The 16,824-nt window shown below is 46.2% G+C and overlaps 1 protein-coding gene across 1 annotated transcript; it reads right to left on the bottom strand.

Moving 5' to 3' along the window:
* Window positions 1-2,140: 2,140 nt before the first annotated feature.
* LOC131568781 (calcium/calmodulin-dependent protein kinase type IV-like) lies at window positions 2,141-16,545 on the bottom strand. The gene is made up of 10 exons (XM_058820855.1): window positions 16,347-16,545; window positions 15,994-16,056; window positions 12,236-12,318; window positions 12,068-12,140; window positions 10,002-10,092; window positions 9,835-9,909; window positions 8,152-8,227; window positions 6,730-6,856; window positions 5,208-5,360; window positions 2,141-2,911 (listed from the first exon to the last, which is right to left on the bottom strand). Exons 1-10 carry the CDS (start codon window positions 16,539-16,541, stop codon window positions 2,141-2,143), a joined length of 1,707 nt encoding a protein of 568 aa, XP_058676838.1. The 5' UTR covers window positions 16,542-16,545.
* Between the last annotated feature and the right edge of the window lie 279 nt (window positions 16,546-16,824).

Raw genomic sequence — 16,824 nt, 5'->3', positions numbered from 1 at the left:
CATACACAGTTCCTATTTTAACTACAAAAATTACCTTTTAACTACAAAACTACATTTACCCCACTATTAAAATGTTAATACAGCACTGCTAATCAATGCAACAAAATACATATAAAAAATATCTGTGTAGAGCCATATCATATCCACTTTTCACAAACTGGTTGAACTACGACTTCCTAAAAAACTCAATTCCTTATCTGCTTAGAACACCAACCCATTCCACCCCAAATCTTTGGATTTTTAAGGAAAACAGCAAACACAGAGCCCACACTCAGAGGTTGGATGCTTTATTCACTGTCTCTACTTGGTCACCACCACACTGCAGCACTCACTCAAACACACTCTGCAAACAGACCAAAATTCACCTCCCCACCAGGAGTGCATTTCCCCCATCTTTAAATACCTGTGGAATAACAATAATAATAAATAAACTCCAGTTCTGGTTTGGTTTGCAGTTCCCTTCTTCATCCCACTGCTGGAGATATTCTGCGTAATTGATTTGTCAATGTAATTCCCATTTTATTGGGAATTCTGCAGCTGTTTCTCAGCCTCTCCCTGCTCTGCAGGCTCTGGGGGTGCCAGCCTGGTCATTAATCAGCATTTCATGTCAAAGGATAGAAAATAGTCCTTTAAAACCTGGCTTGGGGGACACCAAGGCAGAGTTCAGGTCCCACAGAGACACAACACAGAGCTGGAGCTGAGCACCTTGCAAGGCTCAGCCCTCAGGGTTAGGAAAAGGAGAGGGAAAAATGCCAAAAATGCAAAAAAAAAAAAGGGGGGAAATTCCCTGTGCTGCAGAGTCCCACGGGATCAGAGGCTTCATTTCATCCTGGGACACCTCTCTGGGCAGCTGCTCCCCACAAAAGAGCAGCTCAAGTTCAAAAAGTGCAGCTCTGGCCAAAACCCCTCTTGAACACCCCATTTCTCTGCTGTCTTTGGCTCCCCAAACCCCCCTGAGCTCCAGGATGGATCCTCACTCCGAGCTATTTTGATTTCTGTTTGTGCTGAAAAAAAAACCCCAAATCCAATTTTCCTCCCCCTGCTCTGTCACCCTCAGGTCCATCACTGCTGCACCACCTTTGGCAAAACATCCAATTTTGGGGGTTTTTTTGCCCTCCCCACCCCAGCTGCTCAATTCTGCACCCCCATCCTGGGGGAGTGAACCTCCTGTATAAATTTGGTGGGATTTTTACCCTGAACACAGCATTTTAAGCCCAAAATGTGGGGGTGCACGTGATGGTTGCTGCCTTGGGGCTCAACCTGCAATTCCCACATGGAATATGGCTTTTGCTGACTTGCTCTGTATCAAAATTTGTAAATGGTTTGGTTATTCTTTATCCTGCCTTTAAAAAAAATTAATTTTCAAGAAGTTTGTCTGCTGTTTTCATTAAAAAATAAAAATTAAAAAGTATAAATGCAGCGGCCTCCCTCAGGGAACAGCAGTTATGTGGCAAAATCTCACAATATTCAAATTCCTGTGTTAAAATGGTGTCAATTCTGACCTAGAACACCAAGGGGAGGCTGGACCAGCATTCCCAGACCCCACCACCACCAGCAGGGATCCACAGCAAGGCTGAAGGTGGGGAACACACCCAAAAAACACAACCCAGGGCTGGGGAATGACAAGGGGAGCACTGGCACGGGCTGTTCTCCAGAGAGGACTGAATATTTGGAGCTCCTAAAACCCCTCCTAACACAGCAGCAGCCCCACAGCTGGGCTGGTGACAGCACTGGATGTGTCACAGCTACAGCAGAAAAATAAAAAAAACCAATTTTCAGGATTATTTACAGGAACCCCTTAAAGACAACTCGCTGCCTTTGCAGGGAAAGGTGGGAGGAATCCTGGTTGTGCCTCAATTTTTGGCATCTTCCCAAACCACTGCTGCAGAGTGGGAAGAAAAGTCACTGCAGTGTCCCCTCAGGTGGTGGGGACAGACACAGGGACAGCGAGGGGGCTGGCAGGACAGGACACGAGGATGGCCCAGAGCAGTGGCCAAGGCTCGGTGGTGTCACCTGCAGGGCCATTAACTGTCACAGGCAGGCCCTGGCACAGCCACTGGGCCCACATCAGGGTGGTCACTCTGGAACGTGGCCACCAGGCCTTTGGGGGGGGTGGTCACTCTGGAATGTGGCGGGATTGTCACTGGAACGTGGCCACCGGGCCCACGGTGGGTTGGTCACTCTGGAACACGGACATTGGGCCCATGGTGGAGTGGTTGCTCTGGAATGTGGCCACCAGGCCCTCAGTGGGGTGGTCACTCTGGAATGTGGTGGGATGGTCACTCTGCAACGTGGCCACCAGGCCCTCAGTGGGGTGGTCACTCTGGAATGTGGTGGGATGGTCACTCTGGAACGTGGCCACCGGGCCCACATTGGGGTGGTCACTCTGAAACGTTGCCACCAGGTCCTTGGCAGGGTGGTCGCTCTGGAACGTGGCCATGGAGGCCACGGGGGGGTGGTCGCTCTGGAATGTGGCAGGGTGGTCACTCTGCGCCATGGTGGGGTGGTCACTCTGCACCATGGCCACCAGGCCTTTGGTGGGGTGGTCACTCTGGAACGTGGCCACCGGGCCCTTCGCAGGGTGGTCACTCTGGAATGTAGCCACTGGGGCCCCATTGGGGTGGTCACTCTGGAACGTGGCAGGGTGGTCACTCTGGAACGTGGCCACTTGGCCCTTGGTGGGATGATCACTCTGGAACGTGGCCACCGGGCCCGCATTGGGGTGGTCACTCTGGAACGCGGCCGGGTGGTCACTCTGGAACGTTCTGAGCTCTGTGCCGGCCCCGGGGCCGCCGTTCCCCGTGGGCTGGGCCAGGCCCCGGGGTCCCCCCTGGCCGCGGCCGCTGCGGGAGCAGTCGTGGTGGCCGTGGTTGCCCAAGCGGCTGGAGGCCACCACGGCCTTCATGGCAGCCTGGGATGGAGGCAGAGAATCAGGGAATTGTGGAATGATCCGAGGGGATCACCCAGCACAAATCCTGGCCTGGCCCAGGATGCCCCAACAATCACACCTCAACCATCCCACCCTCACAATCCCACCCCAACAATCCCTCTCCCACAATCCCATATCCCAAAAATCCCACCCCAAAAAGTCCCATACCCACAATCCCATATCCCAAAAATCCATTCCCCACAATCCTATCCCAAAAATCCCATCCCCACAATCCCACCCCCAACAATCCGGCCCCCACAATCCCATCCCAAAAAATCCCACCCCCACAATCCCAATCATACCCCAACAATCCCATCCCCACAATCCCACCCCAACAATCCCATCCCAAAAATCCCACCCCAACAATCCCATATCCCAAAAATCCATTCCCCACAATCCTATCCCAAAAATCCCATCCCCACAATCCCACCCCAACAATCCCACCACCAACAATCCGGCCCCCACAATCCCATCCCAAAAAATCCCATCCCCACAATCCCACCCCAAAAATACCACATCCCCACAATTCCATGTCCCAAAAATCCCACATCCCCACAATTCCATGTCCCAACAATCCCACCCCAACACCCCATCCCAAAAATCCCACCCCAACAATCCCATCCCAAAAATCCTGCCTCCACAATCCCATATCCCAAAAATCCCATCCCCACAATCCCACCCCCAACAATCTGGCCCCCACAATGCCATCACAAAAAATCCCACCCCCACAATCCCAATCATACCCCAACAATCCCATCCCCACAATCCCACCCCAACAATCCCATCCCAAAAATCCCACCCCAACAATCCCATCCCAAAAATCCCACCCCAACAATCCCATATCCCAAAAATCCATTCCCCACAATCCTATCCCAAAAATCCCATCACCAACAATCCGGCCCCCACAATCCCATCCCAAAAAAATCCCATCCCCACAATCCCACCCCAAAAATACCACATCCCCACAATTCCATGTCCCAAAAATCCCACATCCCCACAATTCCATGTCCCAACAATCCCACCCCAACACCCCATCCCAAAAATCCCACCCCAACAATCCCATCCCAAAAATCCTGCCTCCACAATCCCATATCCCAAAAATCCATTCCCCACAATCCTATCCCAAAAATCCCATCCCCACAATCCCACCCCCAACAATCTGGCCCCCACAATGCCATCACAAAAAATCCCACCCCCACAATCCCAATCATACCCCAACAATCCCATCCCCACAATCCCACCCCAACAATCCCACCCCAACAATCCCACCACCAACAATCCGGCCCCCACAATCCCATCCCAAAAAATCCCATCCCCACAATCCCAATCATACCCCAACAATCCCATCCCCACAATCCCACCCCAAAAATCCCACATCCCCACAATTCCATGTCCCAACAATCCCACCCCAACATCCCATCCCAAAAATCCCACCCCAACAATCCCATCCCAAAAATCCTGCCTCCACAATCCCATATCCCAAAAATCCATTCCCCACAATCCTATCCCAAAAATCCCATCCCCACAATCCCACCCCCAACAATCTGGCCCCCACAATCCCATCCCAAAAAATCCCACCCCCACAATCCCAAAAATCCCACATCCCCACAATTCCATGTCCCAACAATCCCACCCCAACATCCCATCCCAAAAGTCCCACCCCAACAATCCCATCCCAAAAGTCCCACCCCAACAATCCCATCCCAAAAATCCTGCCTCCACAATCCCATATCCCAAAAATCCATTCCCCACAATCCTATCCCAAAAATCCCACATCCCCACAATTCCATGTCCCAAAAATCCCACCCCTACAATCCCATCCCCAACAATCCCACCCCAAACTCCTGCAGCTCTGGCAGCCTCAGCTTGAGGAAATTCAATGCCCAGCACCCTTGGGGGAGGAACCTTCCCTAAAATCCATCCCAAAAATCCCCTGACACTGCTCCAAACTGTCCCTTGGGATCCAAGTGGGTGTTGGCACAATTCTGCCCTGCCAGGCCATGGATGGGGACAGTTGTCTGTCACTTTGATTTTTTAAAATTTTCTAAGTTTTTTGATGTTTATATACATTTCCGTAACAAACTTTTCCACACCCTTTTTGTAACTAACTTATAATTTTGCATTCGTTTATGGAAGAAGAGGAATTTGATAGGCTGTTGGTTTGTTTAGTGTTGTTGGAGAGGTGGCATTTTTACTTTTTAATCCACTGCCACTTTTAGAAATCTATTAATTGTTCGAGGCAGAAAATGAACTTTCCTTTCAGGTGTCCCCTCCTCACCTTCAGTTTCCTCCTGGCGTTGAATTCCTGCAGTTTCCTCTGCGTGCTGTCCATGTGAGCGAATTTTGCTGCTTTCCCAGTGACCCAGGGGTGCTGCAGGGCCTGGTGAACCGTCAGCCTCTTCTGGGGATCCAAAACAATCAATTTCCTCACCTGAAAGCAGCAAAACCGCTGATTTTTGTTATTTCGTAGTAATTCGCGGTAAAAGAAGGGAGATTATAATTAATATGGAACATATAACTCATAAAATCAAATAAATAATCAAAATAATTGTAATAAATCATAAAATTTGTCATAATAAATCATAAAATCAATAATAAAAAGAAGGAAGAAATAAAGAAAAATTAATAAGAAATAAAATAGAAAGAAATAAAATTAATAATAAAATCAATAATAAAAAGAAGGAAGGAAGGAAGGAAGGAAGGAAGGAAGGAAGGAAGGAAGGAAGGAAGGAAGGAAATAAAATAGAAAGAAATAGAAAATATAAATAAAATGAAATAAAGTTAATCATAAAATCATTAACAAAAATAAGGAATAAAGAACGAAAGAAAGAAAAAGAAACAAATAAGAAGCAAAATGGAAAGAAATAGAAAATAGAAATAGAAAGAAATAAAATTAATCATAAAATCAATTATAAATTAATAAATATATTTAAAAATCAAACTAATAAATGAAATAAATTAATCATAAAATCAATCATAAAAAATAAGGAATAAATAAAGGAAATTAAAGAAAGCAAGAGTGCATAATAGTAAAGAAATAAATAAATTCACATGAAAAAATAATTCATAGAAATGTGGGGGAAATAAATAAATTTAATTAGATAAATATATGCAGAAAATACATGAAAATAAAATAATGAAATGCAAGAAATAAAAAATATGTGGCTAATAAATGAAAAGATATAAACAAAAGCAATAAATAGATAAAAATAAAATCATAAAATAAGTGAAACCAATAATGAAAATAGTGATAAATAAATAAATGAAAATTTGTAGTAAATAAATGAAAACTTGTCATAAATACATAAACATAAATCCATAAATAAATAAATAAATAAATGTGATAGATAAATAAATAAAATTAAAGAAATTAATAAATGGATAGAAATTAAATCATAACATAAAAAATCAAAATGTTATAAATAAATACAGAAATGAATAAATAAAGGGATCAAAATGAAATCGTAAAAGAAATCATAAACATGTGGAGGAAATAAATAAAACTGAATAAATTAAGAAATAAAAATAAAGTAAGGGAAAAGAAAAGGGGAAAAGGGAAGGGAAGGGAAGGGAAGGGAAGGGAAGGGAAGGGAAGGGAAGGGAAGGGAAGGGAAGGGAAGGGAAGGGAAGGGAAGGGAAGGGGTAAAATGATGTAAAATAAAATAAAGTAACAAAATAAATAAGATTAAAATAAAATAAAATAAAATAAAATAAAATAAAATAAAATAAAATAAAATAAAATAAAATAAAATAAAATAAAAAATGTTACAGTTTCCCAAGCCCAGCAGTGCCTCACTCACCAAGTCCTTGGCGTTTGGGGACACCTCGTCCCACCAGGGGGACACGAACTCGTAGTCGCAGGTGAGGATGCGGCCGTACATGTACTGATCCCCCCGCGGGTCAAAGAAGGGCTCGAAGCCACAGAGCCTGGGGGGACAGAGCCATGGGACACAGTGGGACAAACCCTGCCACCCCCCTGCCACTGTCACACCCTCTGGAAAATCCCTAACCCAGGATTTCCTCTCCTGGGAAGCTGAGAAGCCTCAGAGAAAATGAAACCAGCAATTGTCTGATTGCTTCTCCTGTGGTTGGCTGCTCCGGAATGTGGCTGGAGATTGTTTAGCAATTAGTTATTGATTGGTTTCGTGTGAATTGCTTTTACTTAATGACCAATCACAGCCAGGTGTGTCAGAACACTGGAAAAAAAGTCACAGGTTTTCATTATTGTTCTTGTTAAAATTTCTGTCTGTGTCCTTTCTCTATTCTTTAGCATAGTTTTAGTGTAGTATTCATTAATATAATATAATATAATATAATATAATATAATATAATATAATATAATATAATATAATATAATATAATATAATATAATATAATATAATATAATATAATATAATATAATATAATATAATAGTGTAGTATAGTATAGTATAGTATATAAAAGTATATAAAAGTATATAATAGTATATAATATAATATAATAGTATATAATAGTATATAACAGTATATACACTATTATAATATAATATAATATAATATAATATAATATAATATAATATAATATAATAGTGTAGTATAGTATAGAATATAAAAGTATATAATAGTATATAATATAATATAATAGTATATAATAGTATATAATATAATAGTATATAACAGTATATACACTATTATTATATACATATATTATATATATAATATAATATAATATAATATCATATCATATCATATAATATAATATCATTATAATATTATAATTAATTATAATATTGTTATGATTAAATTATAATAATTTATAACTTAATCTTAATTATAAGCTTAATTATAAACTTATATTAATTTAATTATATACATTTTATTATTATAAATTATATATTAATAAGATTTTAATACATTATAATTATAATAAAATTAGAATATTATAATATAATAGAATAATATGTTATAGTCTATATAATATAAATATATATTATGGTATATACAATATTATATTATAAATATATATTATGGTGTATATTATATTATATTATATTATATTATATTATATTATATTATATTATATTATATTATATTATATTATATTATATTATATTATATTATATTATATTCCTTCTAAGAACATAGAGTCAAATTAATTTCCTCCTTCCTCCTGGGGACCCTCCAAATTCAACACCCCCCAGCAGGGACAGAGGGGACAAAGTCCCCCCTGCTGTGACACTCACAGGATGTAGGTGATGACCCCCACACTCCACATGTCCACCTCTGGTCCATAGGGACACCCGTGCAGGATTTCGGGGGCTGGAAGGAAAATTTGGGGGTCAAACACATCCTTAAGGGGGTCCCAGTGGAGAAAACCCTGCTGGGCACTGGGATAAATGGGGAGAAGAAGGGATAAATGTGGAGGAAAGGGGATAAATGGGGAGAAGAAGGGATAAATGTGGAGGACAGGGGATAAATGTGGCTCTGTGCCAGCCAAATGTGGCACAGCCCCAGCTATTCCTGCACTGAGCTGTGCCCAGCCTCAGGTGGGGAAAACCCCCTGGAATGTTCCTCCCACCCCGATTTTCCTCTTCCACAATGTCTCTCCCTCCCATCCCAATTTTCCTGTCCCCAAAATGTCCCTCTCACCCCAATTTTCCTCTCCCACAATGTCCCTCTCATCCTCCCCCCCCAATTTTCCTGTCCCCAGAATATCCCTCTCTCTCTCCCACCCCAATTTTCCTGTCCCCACAATGTCCCTCCATCCCTCCCAGCCCAATTTTCCTGTCCCCAAAATGTCCCTCCCTCTCTCCCACCCCAATTTTCCTGTCCCCACCATGTCCCTCTCATCCTCCCACCCCAATTTTCCTCTTCCCAAAATGTCCCCCTCTCCCCAAAATATCTCTCTCTCTTTTCCACCCCAATTTTCCTGTCCCCGGAATGTCCCTCCCTCTCCCTTCCACCCCAATTTTCCCTCCCTCTCTCCTACCCCAATTTTCCTCTCTCCCAAATGTCCCTCCTCTCTCCCACCCCAATTTCCTCTCCCCACAATGTCCCTTTCTCCCTCTCTCCCCAAAATGTGTCTCCCTCTTTCTCATCCCAATTTCCCTCTCCCCACAATTTCCCTCCCACCCCAATTTTCCTCTCCCAGAATGTCCCTCCCTCTCCCTTCCACCCCAATTTTCCCTCCCTCTTTCCCACCCCAATTTTCCTCTCCCAAGATGTCCCTCCCTCCCTCCCACCCCAATTTTCCTGTCTCCAAAATGTCCTTCCCTCTCTCCCACCCCAATTTTCTTCTCCTCAAAATGTCCCTCTTCCTCTCTCCTCAAAATGTCCCTCCCTCTTTCCCACCCCAATTTTCCTGTCCCCAGAATATCCCTCTCTCTCTCCCACCCCAATTTTCCTCTCCCCACAATGTCCCTCCATCCCTTCCACCCCAATTTTCCTTTCCCCTAAATGTCCCTCTCTCCCTCACCCCAATTTTCCTGTCCCCACAATAATCCTTCATCCCTCCCACCCCAATTTTCCTCTCCCAGAATGTCCCTCCCTCTCCCTTCCACACCAATTTTCCCTCCCTCTGTTCTACCCCAATTTTCCTCTCCCCTAAATGTCCCTCTCTTTCCCACCCCAATTTTCCTGTCTCCACAATGTCCCTCTCTCCCAGCCCAATTTTCCTGTCTCCACAATGTCCCTCTCTTTCCCACCCCAATTTTCCTGTCTCCACAATGTCCCTCTCTCCCAGCCCAATTTTCCTGTCTCCACAATGTCCCTCTCTTTCCCACCCCAATTTTCCTGTCTCCACAATGTCCCTCTCTCCCACCCCAATTTTCCTGTCCCCAAAATGTCCCTCCCACCCCAATTTTCCCGTCCCCACAATGTCCCTCTCTCCCTCCCACCCCAATTTTCCTGTCCCCCTCCCCTCTCACCGCAGTACCCCGGTGTCCCACACACGGTTTTCATGGTGTCCTGTTCATCCACGATCTTGGAGAGCCCAAAGTCACCTTGCAGGGACACAAGGGAGTGGCAGTGCCATCACGGAGGGGCACTGGGACCCCCTCTCATGCCAGGACCCCTGGCCAGGTCCCCAACCCACCGATTTTGAGGGGTGCATCGGGGGACAGGTCAGCATAGAGCAGATTCTCTGGCTTCAGGTCCCGGTGCACAACCCCATTCTCGTGCAAATACTGCAAAAAAAGGAAAAGTGGGGTGTGAAAAGGAAGTGAATTGCCTCAGACAGAATTTGGGAGGTGACAGCAGCAATTGGGGACCTGTCACAAACTCGGGGCCAGCTCAGGAACAGCCACCACTGTGGTAAATCCATTTCCAGTCAGGATTTCCCGTTTTTTAAACCCTCCCGTTGCCATGGAAACTGTGGGATGCAAAGCAGCCCTGACCTTCCTCCTTCCTCCTCTCCATCACCTCTAAGAGCAGATCCATCTTCTCCCAGTGGTGCCTTTGGAAGGGCAAGGGTGAGTGGAGAAATGAAGTGTTTGGGGTGGGGGCAGCTCTGGGTGCCTCTGCCCAGGGATATTTGGGATGGGGGCAGCTCCAAGCACTTTTTCTCAGGGATATTTGGGACGGGGGCAGCTCCAAGCACTTTTTCTCAGGGATATTTGGGACGGGGGCAGCTCCAAGCACTTTTTCTCAGGGATATTCAGGGTCAGTGCAGCTCCAGGCCCTTCTCCTCAGGGATATTTGGGATGGGAGCAGCTTTGGGTGCTTCTCCTCAGGCATATTTGGGATGGGGGCAGCTCCAAGCGCTTCTTTTCAGGGATTTTTGGGATGGGAGCATCTCCAGGCCCTTCTCCTCAGGGATATTTGGGATGGGGGCAGCTCTGGATGCTTCTCCTCAGGGATATTTGGGATCAATGCAGTTCTGCGTGCCCCTCCCCAGGGATATTTGGGATGGGGGGCATCTCCAGGCATTTCTCAGGGATATTTGGGATCAGTGCTAACAGTGCAGCTCCAGGCCCTTCTCCGCAGGGATATTTGGGATCAGTGCAGCTCTGTGTGCTTCTCCTCAGGGATATTTGGGATAGGGGCAGCTGCAGACATTTCTCAGGGATATTTGGGATGGAGGCACCCCCAGGCCCTTCTCCTCAGGGATATTTGGGATGGGAGCAGCTTTGGGTGCTTCTCCTCAGGGATATTTGGGATGGGGGCATCTCCAGGAATTTCTCTGGGATATTTGGGATCACTGCAGCTCTGGGTGCTTCTCCTCAGGGATATTTGGGATCAGTGCAGCTCCAGGTGCCTCCCCGCAGGGATATTTGGGATGGGGACAGCTCCAGGAATTTCTCAGGGATATTTGGGCTGGGGACAGATCCAGGAACTTCTCCCTGGGGATATTTGGGATGGGGAGAATCTCCAGGCATTTCTCAGGGAAATTTGGGATCAGTGCTGACAGTGCAGCTCCAGGCCCCTCTCCCCAGGGATATTTGGGATGGGGTCATCTCCAGGCCCTTCTCCCCAGGGATATTTGGGATGGGGGCATCTCCAGGCATTTCTCCTCAGGGATATTTGGGATGGGGTCATCTCCAGGCCCCTCTCCCCAGGGATATTTGGGATGGGGTCATCTCCAGGCCCCTCTCCCCAGGGATATTTGGGATGGGGTCATCTCCAGGCCCTTCTCCTCAGGGATATTTGGGATGGGGTCATCTCCAGGCCCCTCTCCCCAGGGATATTTGGGATGGGGTCATCTCCAGGCCCCTCTCCCCAGGGATATTTGGGATGGGGACATCTCCAGGCCCTTCTCCCCAGGGATATTTGGGATGGGGTCATCTCCAGGCCCCTCTCCCCAGGGATATTTGGGATGGGGTCATCTCCAGGCCCTTCTCCTCAGGGATATTTGGGATGGGGTCATCTCCAGGCCCCTCTCCCCAGGGATATTTGGGATGGGGTCATCTCCAGGCCCCTCTCCCCAGGGATATTTGGGATGGGGACATCTCCAGGCCCCTCTCCCCAGGGATATTTGGGATGGGGACATCTCCAGGCCCCTCTCCCCAGGGATATTTGGGATGGGGACATCTCCAGGCCCTTCTCCCCAGGGATATTTGGGATGGGGTCATCTCCAGGCATTTCTCCCCAGGGATATTTGGGATGGGGTCATCTCCAGGCCCCTCTCCCCAGGGATATTTGGCTGCAGCCCCTCCCCATTACCGAAACAGCCTCCAGGATCTGCTTGACCACGTGCGCCGCGTCCCTCTCGCTGTAGAACCCCCTCTCCACGATCCTGTGGGCACACGGAGCCTTCAGCCCCCTCCATCCTCCTCCTCCTCCTCCTCCTCCTCCTCCTCCCAAGATCCATCCCCTGGAGCTGATCCTCACCTGTCAAAGAGTTCTCCCCCCGTCACCAGCTCCAGCACCAGCGCGATCTCCGAGGGCGTCTCGAAAATCTCCTTCAGCTTGATCTGGGAAAACGGATAAAAATGAAATAATAAAAGAAACAATGGCAATGTTATAAATAAATAAATGAAGGAATTAATAAATAAAGGGATGAAAATGAAATCATGAAAGAAATTGATCTGGAAAACGGATGAAAATGAAATAATAAACAATCACAATGTTATTAATTAATTGATTAAGGGATAAAAAATGAAATCATAAATGAAATAATATCCCTATGGAGGAAATAAATAAATAAATAAATAAAATAAATGAAACTGGAAAATGGACAAAAATGAGATCATAAAAGAAACAATCACAATGTTATAGAAGAATAAAGTAATTAATAAATAAAGGGATAAAAATGAAATCATAAAAGAAATCGTGCCCATATGGAGGAAATACATAAGTTAATAAATAAAATAAAATTAATAAATAAATAAAAATAAGTCAAACTGGAAAATGGATAAAAAGGAGATCATAAAAGAAACAACCACAATGTTACAAATAAAGTAATTAATAAATAAAAGGATAAAAATGAAATAATAAAAGAAATCATACCCATATGGAGAAAATAAATAAATAAATGAATAAAATGAATAAAACTGGAAAATGGATAAATAAGTGATCATAAAAGAAACAATCACAATGTTATAAATAAATAAAGTAATTAATTAATAAAGGGATTAAAAATGAAATAATAAAAGAAATCATAACCATATGGAGGAAATAAATAAAACTGAATAAATCAATAAATAAAAACAAAGTAAGGGAAAATAAAAAAGAAAAGAAAGAAAAGAAAGAAGGGAAGGGAAGGGAAGGGTGACAGGAGGGATTTAGGAATGTGGGGTGTGGGATATGGGATGTGGGATGCAGTGTGGTATTTTCTGGGGTCCCCCATTAAGGGGAGGAAATTATGAATCTGACTCCATGTTCTTAGAAGGCTAATTTATTATTTTATGGTATTATATTCTATATTAATATGTTATACTAAAACTATACTAAAGAACAGAGAAAGGATACTTACAGAAAGTTTAACAAGATACTAAAGAAAAACCTGTGACTCTCCAGAGTCCCACACAGCTGGCTGTGATTGTCATGAAATAAAAACAATTCCCATGTTGGATAAACAATCTCCAACCACATTCCAAAGCAGCAAAATGCAGGAGAAGCAACCAGAAAATTATTGTTTTCATTTTTCTCTGAGTTTCCCAAGAAAAGAAATCCTGGCTGAAGGGATTTTTCCAGAAAATGTGACAGTGCCAACGCAGGAATGCTGTGCTGGGAGGAGACTTTGACCACCAGGGAGGGTGGAAAGGGTTATGCAGAGCAAACATTTCCTTCCTCTGTTTGTTTGATTTTTCTTGATTTGTTTTCACCTGAATTTTTAAAAATATTTTTGCAGCAGCCCCACTCACTTAACAGGGATTAAAGCTGAATGTGGGAATGTGCAGAGCCTTGATTGTCTTCTCATTTCTGAGCTTGTTTGGCAGAGAGCATTGGAATTTTGGAGGTCTGTGGGCACCTCAGAGCCTCCATCCAGCCCTGGGGTGTAACTCCAGCTGCATCCCATGGGATGGATCCTGATCCTGCACACCTGGATGGATCCTGGTCCTGCACACCTGGGATGGGATGAAGGAGAGCCAGACACACCCTGTGGGGTCACAGCCACTCTGGGATCAAGGCTCTGGAAATGTCCTGCAGCAGAAGAGGCACCAAACCCTTGTTTTCCTCCTGACTTTTTGTGATTCAGTTCCCTTTGTGCCTCCACAGCCCATCTGGAATTAACAATTCTCTCTTAAAGCAACGTCCAAATGCAATTTTTTTTTCCCTTTTTTTTTTTTTTTTTTTTTTTTTTAATGGAAACCCAAGAATTTCATGCTTCTTAAGACTTTTGTGACACTGCGAATTTCATGGGGCTTTAATCATTCCCTTCCCAGGCTGGGTGACAAGCCTTGATCCCCCGCGGGGTGAGAGACACTATGTGGCAGCTTATTGCATTATAATAATACACAGAGCTCTATAATTTTCCTATTAACTTCAAAAGTTTACAATCCTATTATCAGCCTCTGCCAAGGTCGGTGCTGCACGATAGCAGCAAATAATGGAGCAGAGCAGCTCCTCTTCAAACATCTCTTGAACCTGGGGATGAGCAGAACCCCGTGGAAACCTCGGGGATTTAAATATTCCAACAGGATGGATCCTCCTCTGTGCTTTAAGGAGAGGGGAGGGTGGAAATTGGATTTTCTGTGGTGTTCCTCATAACACATCAGAGAGGAGCCTCTTCCCATCCACCTGGGCTGCTCCAGGTGTGTGATTCCCATCCCTGTGTCTGTCCACATGTGCTGGGATGGGGGGAATGTCTCCATGGAAGAAGCTGAAGCACCAAAAACCACTGAAATACCCCAAAATGGGCCCACACCGAGCTGGCTGTCAATAATGGGGCAGAGCAGCTCCTCTTCAAACATCTCTTGAACTTGGGGATGAGCAGAACCCCATGGAAACCTCGGGGTTGGATCCTCCTCTGTGATCTGAGGAGCTGCCTGGAGAGGGGAGGGTGAAAATTGGATTTTCTGTGGTGTTCCTGAGAGAAGCCTCTTCCCATCCACCTGGGCTGCTCCAGGTGTGTGGTTCCCATCCCTGTGTCTGTCCAGATGTGCTGGGATGGGGGAAATGTCTCCATGGAAGAAGCTGAAGCACCAAATAGTCCCAAAACCACTGAAACACCCCAAGACAGGCTGAGAGTTTTAGGGACAACCTGTCTGCAGCGCTCTGGCCCCTTTATCTCTGTTTTTGGGATCTTTGGGACTTCTCTTGGCTTCATCTCTTGGCGTGAAGGTTTTGGGCTTCTCCAGAGAGCAAAACTCCGAGGATGGGCTGGGAGCAGCTGTGCCCAGAGTTTGAGGGACGCTGCAGACACTGGCAACACAATGACCCAGTGATGTCCCAATGATGTCCTGACAATGTCCAATGATGTCCCAGTGATGTCCCAGCAATGTCCCAGTAATGTCCTGACCACAATCCCAACAGCAGCAGGGCCTGTCCCACCCCTCAGCCCCACAGCAGCTCCCAGGTGGTTTTTTCTGTCTCATTTCCTTAACTCAGGTGTTCTCCAAGCTCCTTTTGCAGTTTCCCCACAGGAACCATGCAGTTGGGAACGAGCCTTTTTTGGGGGGCCCCTGGCATTCCAGAGGGGCTCTGCTGGATTAGATCAGCTCCAACCCTGCTCCTGTTATCCCTGGAGTGCTGAGTGAGCAGGACACAGCCCCAGCCCGGCAGCCCTGGCCTCCCTTTTATCTCTGTGGCAGGATATTTTCCAGCCGGGCAATTTTCTGTGGGGTTCATTTGATCTCCTCGATGGAAATTGAGGTGGAAATCTCAAACCAGGGAGTGGGAAGCGGGAGGACAGGGGGGTCCTTGGCTTTGGATATCATAGCTGAGAACTCAAATGAGCTGAAAGGAGCAGGAATTTCATGTGGCAGAGAGAGGGGCATCACCTGGATGCTGTGAGTGAGGCAGGGAGGGTTTTCCATGGGGTGCAGGGAGAGTTTTCCATGGGGTGACGCCTTCATTTTACACCAAGGCAGGATGAGGATAAGGACATTCCAGCCCTTCCCGCAGCACCAGAGTGAATTAAGGGTGCAAACCCACCCCCAGCAGCCAAAGGGAGGTGGCAGCTGTGTCCCCAGGGCCCTACTCACGATGTTGGGGTGCGAGAGGCGCAGCAGGACCCCGATCTCGGTCCTCACGATCTTCTTGTCAATCTGGGAATCGACAAAAACCGATTGATTTTTTTGAACTGTGTGACGCAGATCTTGTGTCACCTGCACTGCCAGGCCTGGCTCTGGCTCCCCACATCACACCCAGCACATTTTATATCTGTCCCAGAGCCCACCCCAAATCACTTTCGTCCATGTGGGACCCCCAGATTGTGGGAACCATGCCCGGTGCCAGCCCCATGCCCATCCTGGTGCCAATGGGGAAGGGAGGAGAGACACCAGCACCCTCTCCCCAGCTCCTTGATGCCCCCCTTCCCATCCCCAGCCCCTCTCACCGTTTTCTTCAGGATCTTGGCAGCGTAGGGAGCTCCTGTGCCCTTCTCCTGGCAGCTGAACACCACCGAGGTGGCTCCCCTGGAGGGCAGAGGGACGTGAGGCTGGCACAGAGCTGGGGGTCCCTCTCCCCCTGTGCCCCCCAGCAGCACCTTTGGCAGTGCCAGGCCCTGGGAGCTCAGCGTGGATTCATTCATTCCACTCTTCACGGATCCTGCTTTCCATGGATCTCCCTCCTCCTGCATCCCCCCATTCCTGAATCCCCCTCCTCTTCATCCCTGCCCCCCTCCATTACTGAATTCCCCTCCTGTACCACTCTCCTTCATCCCCTTCCTCCTGCATCCCCCCCATTCCTGAATTCCCTTCCTGTACCCCATCTCTTCATCCCCACATCCCCCTCCTCCTGCATCCCCCAATCCCTGAATTCCCTTCTTGTACCCCTCTCCTTCACCCCCACATCCCCCAATTCCTGAATTCCCC

Source organism: Ammospiza caudacuta, chromosome 28 (genome assembly GCF_027887145.1).
Source record: "Ammospiza caudacuta isolate bAmmCau1 chromosome 28, bAmmCau1.pri, whole genome shotgun sequence".
Classification (NCBI taxonomy): Eukaryota; Metazoa; Chordata; class Aves; order Passeriformes; family Passerellidae; genus Ammospiza; species Ammospiza caudacuta.
The sequence above is the reverse complement of the archived record's forward strand: the minus strand, read 5'-3'. Positions and strand labels throughout refer to the sequence as shown.